The sequence below is a fragment of the Mauremys mutica genome, chromosome 19 (genome assembly GCF_020497125.1).
Source record: "Mauremys mutica isolate MM-2020 ecotype Southern chromosome 19, ASM2049712v1, whole genome shotgun sequence".
Classification (NCBI taxonomy): Eukaryota; Metazoa; Chordata; order Testudines; family Geoemydidae; genus Mauremys; species Mauremys mutica.
In genome coordinates this window covers 843363-853239 of record NC_059090.1, presented here as the reverse complement: position 1 = coordinate 853239, position 9877 = coordinate 843363, and the positions used below count along the sequence as shown (strand labels likewise).

The 9877-nt window shown below is 50.1% G+C and overlaps 1 protein-coding gene across 1 annotated transcript; it reads left to right on the top strand.

The window, feature by feature from the left end:
- Positions 1-5643: 5643 nt before the first annotated feature.
- Positions 5644-9048, top strand: LOC123353100 (C-C motif chemokine 5-like). The gene is made up of 3 exons (XM_044993894.1): positions 5644-5929; positions 6575-6686; positions 8117-9048. Exons 1-3 carry the CDS (start codon positions 5857-5859, stop codon positions 8202-8204), a joined length of 273 nt encoding a protein of 90 aa, XP_044849829.1. The 5' UTR covers positions 5644-5856; the 3' UTR covers positions 8205-9048.
- Positions 9049-9877: the final 829 nt, after the last annotated feature.

The following is a 9877-nucleotide window of genomic DNA, read 5'->3' as shown; positions in this document are numbered from 1 at the left end:
GATCTTTCAGTGCCCAGGTAATAAAGAGGAATTAGGAACTGGCATTACAGAAACCTGGCGGGAGGATTCCCATGAGTGGACTGCTACACTCACTCCATGGACTCTATTTAGGAAAGAGGGAGTGGGAAGAAAGACGGGAAGGAGCAGTCTACATTACTACCACCATCTGCTTTTCTCTTTAGAAATGCAGGCTGTGGAATGCAGATGGCCCACAGCTGTCGCCAAGAGAAATGGTGGAAGTGTCTGTTTCAGACCATCCAGTCAGATTAGCGAACAGGGCAAATAGCTCTTAATCATGGGCAGCGCGTCGCAGAGGCTGGGGAAGGCTGTGCTCCATCCATGCTCCTCCCCGAACCCCTGCTTGCCCTTGGGCCCGGCCCAGCCAGGCTGCTCCTCTTCAGGGAAGCATGCTGGGGCTGGGGCAGTCAGGGCTTGGGGTGGGTAGGGCTGCCAGCGTGGCAGGCTCAGGTGGGGCTGTGCCACCTGGTGTTCAGGGTGGGGGCTGGCAGCTGCAGGGAGGGGGGCTCTGGCAGGGGAAGAGGGGTGGGTCCTCAGGCGGTGGGGGCAGGGCTGGCCGGGGGTTAGTCTCACCCAGTCAGCGGTTCATCTGCTGCCCATGCTCTTAATGTCTATTGGAAATGTGCAGGAAGAAAAACCATTATTATGCTGGAGGTTTCATGCTGCCACTTGTAAAATGTCTTGGAGAATCAGAAAATTAACCATCAATAATTTTTGACCACAAGAAGTTTTACACCATAGCTGGGGCAAGTCTCTGAAACCTTGTTGTGACAAAGAAAGTAATGACTGAACTAAATATTAGTGATTGCCTGTCCTAGGTACAAGTGATCATGACCTAATTACACGGGCTATGTACAATCAGAATACAGCCCTGACCAGTAATATATATACTGGGGCTTGAAATGGGCCAGATTCATAAAGCTGAAAATGATCAGGAGCAAACATGAGTGAGAGGAAATATTTAAGCAAAACAAGGTGAATAAGTATCTAATAATTTACTACCAATCTGCAATTTCAAAAGACTGCCCGTTAAACCAGTCTGGTTAAGAATGAAAGTGAAAGTAGCAATTATATATATGCACAAACGGAAGTTTGTTAGTAATGGTTGTAAATTAGCTGTCATGAAATGAAGACAAGCTAAAGGTATCTGTGAAAAATCTATGGCCAGTAGAGTTAAAGACAATGAGAAGGAATTTTTAAATACACCAGGAACAAAAGAGAACCTAGCAGTGGTATCAGTCTCCTAAATATAGTTCATTAAGTTGTCAGTAGCGATGCAGAAAAGGTAAAGGGAATGACATGTAACTCTAGGCTGATCAGCTTGATATTGATCCAGGAGGAAAATCAGGATTGGCTGAGATGGGTAGCAATCAGTAAGTAATATAAGGATGGCAGTGTAATTACACCAATTAACTTTATTTTTTTAATGGGAAATAGGTCTTGTCAAACAAACTATGTATTGTTTTTTTGATGAGGTGTGTAAGTTTGGCTGATTAACATAATTGTGTTGACATAATAGACTTAGTCTGCAGTAAGGCATTTGATTTAGTATTACACAACAATCTGATTAAAAAATGATCACTAAACAAGATCAGTTCAGCACATTAAAAACTGGTTAACTGATAAGAGCACAAAAATAATTTAAAATAGGGAATCAGTACAGATGTATCCACTGGGGACCCACAGGGATATGATCTGGGCCCGATGCTATTCAGTATCTTTACCAGTGACCTGGGAAAATGTATGTGATCTTTGCTTGTAAAGTTTGCAGATGAGACAAAAACTGGTGGAGTGATAAAGAATAAGGACTGGCTAATTCCACAGAGTGATGTGAGTCAGATGTTAAGCTTGGTTCATTTGAACCACATGTGTTTTAATACAGCTAAAACAAGGCCAGTGTTTCTCATCAACTTAAGCTAAATGAAAATAAGCCACATGTAAACTCCAAAGGCTGGAGAGCCATCTCTCTTGGATGGTTCAGACATGACAAATCCTGGAGCTTGGCAGAGGATTAGATTAGATGGCCCTTATGGTCACTTCTAACCCTATGTTCTATGATTCTATGAAACTGAAGTAAGAGTGTCCACACAAATATGCAGCAATTTAATCAGATCAGTTTGGCACTGGCAGAGCTAAAGGTGTTAGTCTCCAGGTAGACAAGTCCTAGTTCCCTGTCAAAAATATTATTGGCTATTCCAAAAATATCTAGAAGGAATGAGAACCAATGTGCAAAGATTTCCAGTGGATGCTAAGATTGCGATGTAGAAATGGGAGGCTCCTGCAGACATGGGTCTCCGAATGAGGCTCTGTAGAATCTTGGGCCTTTGTGGGGAGTGGGGAGGATGAAATGAAATCGGATGGCAGAGAGCGAAGAAGGCAAAGGCGCGTGAGCTGGTCCAGGGGACATTCCAGCAGTTAGTCTGGCAAATGCATTTTCCAGCTTGCCCTCTCTAGCCATTCCTGGTGGTTACTTAGGATTGTAACCACCAAAGAAAGTAACAGAACACCACTAGCCATCACCTTCAGCCCCCAATTAAAACCTCTCCAGCGCATCATCAAGGATCTACAACCTATCCTGAAGGACGATCCATCACTCTCACAGATCTTGGGAGACAGGCCAGTCCTTGCTTACAGACAGCCCCACAACCTGAAGCAAATACTCACCAGCAACCACATACCACACAACAAAAACAGTAACCCAGGAACCTATCCTTGCAACAAAGCCCATTGCCAAATCTGTCCACATGTCTATTCAGGGGATACCATCATAGGACCTAATCACATCAGCCACACCATCGGGGGCTCGATCACCTGCACATCTACCAATGTGATATATGCCATCATGTGCCAGCAATGCCCCTCAGCCATGTACATTGGCCAAACCGGACAGTCTCTATGTAAAAGAATAAATGGACACAAATCAGGCGTCAAGAATTATAACATTCAAAAACCAGTTGGAGAACACTTCAATCTCCCTGACCACTCGATTACAGACCTAAAAGTCGCAATATTACAACAAAAACCCTTCAAAACCAGACTCCAAGGAGAGACTGCTGAACTGGAATTAATTTGCAAATAGGACACCATTAAATTAGGCTTGAATAAAGACTGGGAGTGGATGGGGCATTACACAAAGTAAAACTATTTCGCCATTTTTATACCCCACCCACCCCCCAGTTCCTCATATCTCCTTGTCAATTGCTGGAATGGGCCATTTTTATTACCACTACAAACAGTTCTTTTTCTCTCCTGCTGGTAATAGCTCATCTTAACTGATCACTCTTGTTACAGTGTGTATGGTAACACCCATTGTTTCATGTTCTCGGTGTGTATATATATATCTTCCTGTTGTATTTTCCACTACATACATCCCATGAAGTGGGCTGTAGCCCACGAAAGCTTATGCTCAAATCAATGTGTTAGTCTCTAAGGTGCCACAAGGACTCCTGTGCTTTTTAGGATTGTTAGTTACTGCTCATTGCTCACTCACCACCTCAGAATCACTTTCCTGGGCCCTTCCTCCCCCAATGGAGAGATGCAAGAGGCCAAAGTCTCTGCTGCAGTGACTTGGCACAGCTCCACTGACTGCCCCCGAGCACTGCCAGCTTACACCTGCAGAGATCTGGCCCAAGGTTTTCCTGTCTCGGGGGGAGTCGGGAGCTCAGGATACTTACTTAGAAAACACCATGTGAAAAATAGCCCCTTGGCCTTGATTTCTCCCCCTGCCCTCCCGGCACTCTAAGGCCCTGGGTGCTGGGACTCTGTCTGTTGGCCTTTAAGGGAGCGTTGTGCTTGAGGTCACCCTTGGCCAATTTGTGCTGCACTTGTAAGGGGACTGTTGGCCCCTTACTAAAACTCAGTGGGGTTTTTGGTTGCTAGCTCCCAGTACCAAAAGGGGAAGGGTCAGTGGGAAATCAGGACCCTGAGACTGACAGTCCCCAGGGACAATGGGGAGAGGCCAACGCCTGATTGACAGGGGGCCAGGCTAATCAGGGAGTCAGGAGGCTGGGGGGTCCCATCCTCCATGTGAATTGCCTGGGTCAGACAGGGTGGGGCTGAGCTAAGGAGAGAGCAGGGGCCCAAGCGGAGCTGGGGAGCAGGGCCGGGCTGGCCAGGGAGCAGCTCAGAGCTGGGAGCAGAGTCACAGAAGCAGCCCACAGAGCAGACCTGTGCTGGCAGCAGAGCTGCAGCCACAGAGCCAGGGGAGCCAGAGAAGCAGCCCAGGGAGCTGGAGGCAGAGCAGCAGCATCAGCGGTGCTGAGACAGGGTGGTGGAGCTGCAGCTGGGGCTGGAGCCGTCCAGAGCCGGGTGTGGGGAGCAACTGGGAAGACCGAGGGGGACCTGGGGCAGGGAGACGCCTCCAGCCAAGAGGCTCTGCAGGCCCGACTTGGGGGGATCATAACCCTGACAGGGCGGGGGCGGTGCTAGGAAGAAGGGTCCTGCCATCTGGAGCCTGAGGGCATGTGGCCACCGCCAGGCAAGTGTCCGACCCACAGCGTCTCTGCAGCACAGCCAGGGCCTGGGCAGGGGCCTGGGCCGTGTGAGGGACAGACTGAACTGCCCGGATGTTCCAGAGACACTGGCTGTGATGTCCCCATGCCACAGAGCGGGGTGACGGGTTTTCCTTTCACCTTTCTGATTTGTTCCTTATTTTTTTTAAATTGATTGCTGTTTAATAAATTGTATTTGCTTTGAACTGTATGTAATGATCAGTGGGGCAGGGAAGCATCCAGTGCAGAGAGAGCACCCCGAAGTGGGGACACCCTCGCCCCTGTGCTGAGTGACTACGACAAGGTTGGGGGTCGAGCCCCCCAGGAATGCTGGGCCCAGCCTTGTCGGGGTTATGAGGACTCTGCCACACAGGAGAGTGGAAGGGGAGCCCTCGAGGGCAGGGGGTCCTCTGGGTAAAGGAAGTGGGAGCGAGGACTCAGATCCTTTCGCTAGTCCACTTCACCAGGGTAGCGCAGAAGCCAGGAATGTTCCCCACAATAGCAGGACCATTCCCCTGCTTACACACTGACCAGCTCTGAGAGCTTTTTGCCAGGGGGGAGGGATAGCTCAGGGGTTTGAGCATTTGGCCTGCTAAATCCAGGGTTGTGAGTTCAGCCTTGAGGGGGCCATTTAGGGACCTAGGGCAAAAATCTGTCTGGGGATTGGTCCTGCTTGGAGCAGGATGTGGGACTAGATACCTCCTGAGGTCCCTCCCAATCCTGTGGTTATATGATTTTTTCCCCCCTAAGGTCAAGACTATAACAGGGATCAAAAAAGAACTAAATAAATTCATGGAGGATAGGTCCATCAATGGCTATTATCCAGGCTGGGCAGGGATGGTGTCCCCAGCCTCTGTTTGCCAGAAGCTGGGAATGGGCGACAGCAGGTGGATCGCTTGGTGATTCCCTGTTCTGTTCATTCCCTCTGGGGCACCTGGCAGTGGCCACTGTCAGCAGACAGGATACTGGGCTAGATGGACCTTTGGTCTGACCCAATATGGCCATTCTCATGTTCTTAAGGAGTGGCTCTTCTGTTTTAAGGTATGCTCAGTGCAGGACCTGTGGTGATACATGCAGTGATTGCTTCATATCCTTCCCCCTCAGCGTCCCTCCTGCAGCTGTGTTGAAACTGACCTCAGCTCGTTGCGAGGACTATTCTTGTATATCCTGAGATGAGGCGTAGCTGCTGACACTCCACCACGGTGACCGGTGGCATGTAGCTGGTGTCACGGAACAAGCAGGAAACCTCACTGTTCCCCTATAAAAACAGGGGCTTGTCCCAGGGTCAGAATCAGAGGTTAGAGGTCCCTGCTCTGCTCCTACGGTTCATCCCTCACCTGACAGCAACATGAAGGTCTCCGTGGCTGCCGTCGCCGTTCTCCTCATCGCTGCCTTCTGCTCCCTGGCCTCCTCCGGCCCACGTGAGTCCAGCTTCTCTCTGTCCTTGCAGGGTCTTCTTCTGAAAAGTGGCAACTTTGCAGCTTAACCTTTAAAGGTGACCTGTAAGGATTTAATACAACTGGACTTTATGCCCCTTCTGCTTCTTTGGGATAGAGGGAAGCCATCTGGAAGGGCTGCTTTTAAGTTTCTCCTTCTTGCTGGTTTTTACCTTAGAAATATTGGGATTATCAAGTTGGATCTTCCCAGGTTTCGCTGGAGGGCTTTGAGAGGGCGCCTGGAGATGGTGCCTGTGAGCTCTCACCTTAAATGAAGGGATGGGGTGAATGGGTGTTGAATCTTTACCAAAGATGTCCTTTGTCACTAGTGTTCATTAGGTGTTGGGGTTAAAGGGAGGTTAATGAAAATAAACTCAGACCTGTAAAGGCTCTGGCCAGGACCCCTTCCCCTCTCACTTGCTCACTATTCAGTGTGATGCTGTCAATTCCTCACAGAGATAATCAGAGCCCGTCGCTGTGCATCGAATGGAAACAAATCCGACGAGGTCTCCAGACTCGTTAAGGAGGAAAAGCCTCAGATCATTAGCGCAGGGGGCAACTGTCACTGTCCAGGCCATGCCTCCTCGAGGAATAACTGACATTCACGTCCCGCTTTTCAATCTCTTTCAGTCGGTCCCGACACGACCGTGTGCTGCTTCAGCTACGCCACCCGGAAGCTGCCCCAGAGCCACCTGAAGGAATATTTCTACACCAGTGGAAAGTGCTCTCAGCCAGCTGTAGTGTAAGTGCTAGTTCCTGCACTGGGGGAGGTCTGGGCAGAGGTCTCTGTCAGCCTTTAATCTCTCCACAATCCCCTGGGGCTGTGTTAGGTTAGGGGCTTGTCTACATGGGACAATTCTACTAGTATAAGCGATGATGTGAATTTAAGCCATTGTAATTATCCCGGTATAACTCCCTGTGTGGACGCTCTTATTCTGGTGTAAGAGGCTTTTTCAATGTAGATTATGTTGCTTGGGAAGGGGTTTAAGATAAACTGGAAAAGGGCCACTCTGATGCTGGGGTAGGAGTATCCACATGGGGAGCGGTGGTTATACTAGCATAACTATATGGAACTAACTGGTAAAGCCTTCCCATGTAGACAAACCCTAGGAAAACTAGCTAATGTGTTATGTTTTAAACACCATTTCGCACCCAGTGTAGACAAAGCCAACTGTGTTTAATGCCAGTGGTTTCTGGGCCCACTTACATTGCTTTGGAGTGGATTAAGGTGATGTCTACACTGCGGCCTATGTCGGCAAAATGTACGTCGTGCAGGGGTGTGAATGTTCCACCCCTCTAGTGACATAAGTTACACCGACATAAGTGCTCGTGGGCACAGCGCTGTCGGCGGGAGAGCTTCTCCGGCCGACGTAGCTTCTTCCGCGCATGCAGGGGATTTGATTGTGCCAACAGGAGAGCTCTCTCCCGTTGGCACAGAATGTCTTCACCAGGCACTCTGTAGCTGTCTCGGTACCACTGCAGCGCTGTCTGTGTAGACATGGACTTAAGCTAAACCAGAATTAGTGTCCATGCAGTGGTTATACTGGGAAAACGACAGGGGACAATTAACTTTCTGTGTAAACAAGCCCTTCACAAGGGTTGACCCAGACCGGCTAACACTCTACACACAGCTGCGCGAGGTGCTAAATTTTGCACAGAAACATGGGACTCAGTTACTCAACACACTGCATTTCCCTAGTCTAGACAGAGCCTGTGGGGGAGAGCACGGTGTGTGACTCCCCTCTGCAGCATCCTGCAGCCAAAGGCACCAAACGGCAGCTGTTGCTGTATCTGGGTGGGAGCTCCTGTCCACTGAGAGGTGCAATAGGCAGAAAACTAGGCTGAACTGATACAAGCCACGGTTTCCAGTCTCATTCCCACACTGATTGGGTCAGTGAGCAGCTGGTCATTTGGGTGTTTCTCTGAGGTGCTCCAGGCCCTCACATGGTTTAACAGGCCACAGTGCAGTCAGGTAGCGTGAGGCCTGGATTTGTAGGCTTGGGAGTCTGGGCTGAGGCTATTCTCCCCTTTGAATGGTCCTAAACAGGAGCCTGGCAGTGAACAAAGTGGTCGTCCCATGGCCCCAGACCCACCAGGCCCGCTTTATTACGACAGCAAATTCCATCCCCCCCATGAGTGTGCTAAGCCCCCGGTCTCTCTCGTTCTACACAGATTTGTCACCAGAAAGAACCAACAGATCTGCGCCAATCCAAGCACCAAATGGGTCCAGGACTACGTGAATTTCCTAGAAATGAAATGAGACGGCTGGGAGATGATGGAGACCCTGCGCGCTTCCCTTTGCAGTGCTAATGTCAGTAGCTATTGTGCTGTCCATGGAACGCCACCCCCGAGCAAAGGCCGTTGCTGTGCTTTAAGGGCTCGCTGGCACTTTAAAGACATTTGAAGCTATTTTATTTGTATTGTAAAAGAATCACTTCTGTTCTAGATTATCCACCTTTATGGTACAAACCAGGCCCTGAACACTTGTGGGCATTAAAAATCCTATGGCCCTTAAGGGTAGCAGCCTACGAGGCAGTGTGGCCTAGTAGCTAGATCACTGGACTGGGACTCAGGAGACCTGGGCTCTATCACTTCGCTCCTTGATACCTCAGTTTTCCCACCTGTAAAATAGGGATAATGATTCCGATCTCTTTGATAAAGAGCTTTGAGATCTACTGATGGGAAGTGCTATACAGAAGTTAGCTGTCATTCTTCATCTCCTGGCTAAATTCCAGTTCAGTTAATTCAATTTCACATCCCTAACTTCCTCCTGTGGTTTCAACTGGTTATGGGTCTTCCCCATCCCTTCCCACCCTAAGTTCTGTGCAGCTATGGAACAGTTGATGTGCATTACCCAGAAGTGGCTGCATTCCAGTAACGGGTGAAGGAACTCCTGGCTTGTACCTGTGTGAAGCTATCTGCCAAGTTGGAGAAGCACTTTGGGATCCTTCGGGATGACAGACAGTGAGCAGCGAGTAAGCTAATGCTGTAATATTATTGGTCTATTATTTATCAGGGGGCTGCTGTGGACCAGCAGACCTTGCCTTTATTTTTGACGCACTGTCACTTGCTGATTTGAAGCAATAAAGATGTTTTTCTCTCTGTGAGGCGCCTGGCTGTCTCTCCCTGAGCTCAGAGGTGTTCCGGGCGCCGCCCCGAGTGGACTGCGCGGCATCGTGTCAGCTACTTGTGCCCAGTCCCATAGATGCATAGATTTGTAAAGCCAGAAAGGACCAGCCTGACCTCCTGACTGCACAGGGACGCCTCATGGAGCAGCCAGGTGGACGCAGGCAGGCAGGGAGGGGAGAGCCAGGCTGACTCGAACAGGCTGCCTTGCACGTGGGGGGAGGAGGGGGGTCTGTGCACGTATGGGGGGAAGCCCCACAGAATGCCCTGCTCAAGGGGCTCAGCTGCCCCAGTCCCTCTCCCTCCCATACAGGGGAAGCAGCTGCTGATTAGCGCTCAGGCTGGCATAGAGGCCCCCTAGTGGCTGCATGCCAGCCCTGCAAGGTGACGGCATGTGACTCCCAGCCCCTAGACCCCCCCCCCCCCCCCAGGAACTCTAATTGCGTAAGAGGGAGGGAGCGTATTTCACCCACTGTCAGGACAGGGCTATTAGCTGAACCCCCTGCTTCAGGATTTAAGCTAATCTCGAACTACCAGGGCAGGATGAGACCTGCTGCAGGGGCAGATTATCCAGCATCCGCTGCAGCTGGGTTCTTAAACGCTCCCACGAAGCATCTGGCTCCAGCCACTGTCAGAGACAAGAGATGGGCTAGACGGACTTTGGCTGTGGTCCAGTCTGCGCATTCCCAGCTTCCTACGTGTTTCCCCGGTACTCAGTGTCACTGTCCCTTTCTTCCTCCCAGCCATTTAAATCCCTTCCCTCCTCGCCCTGTCTCCACCAACCCCCTAACTCTCTCCTCCTTCACT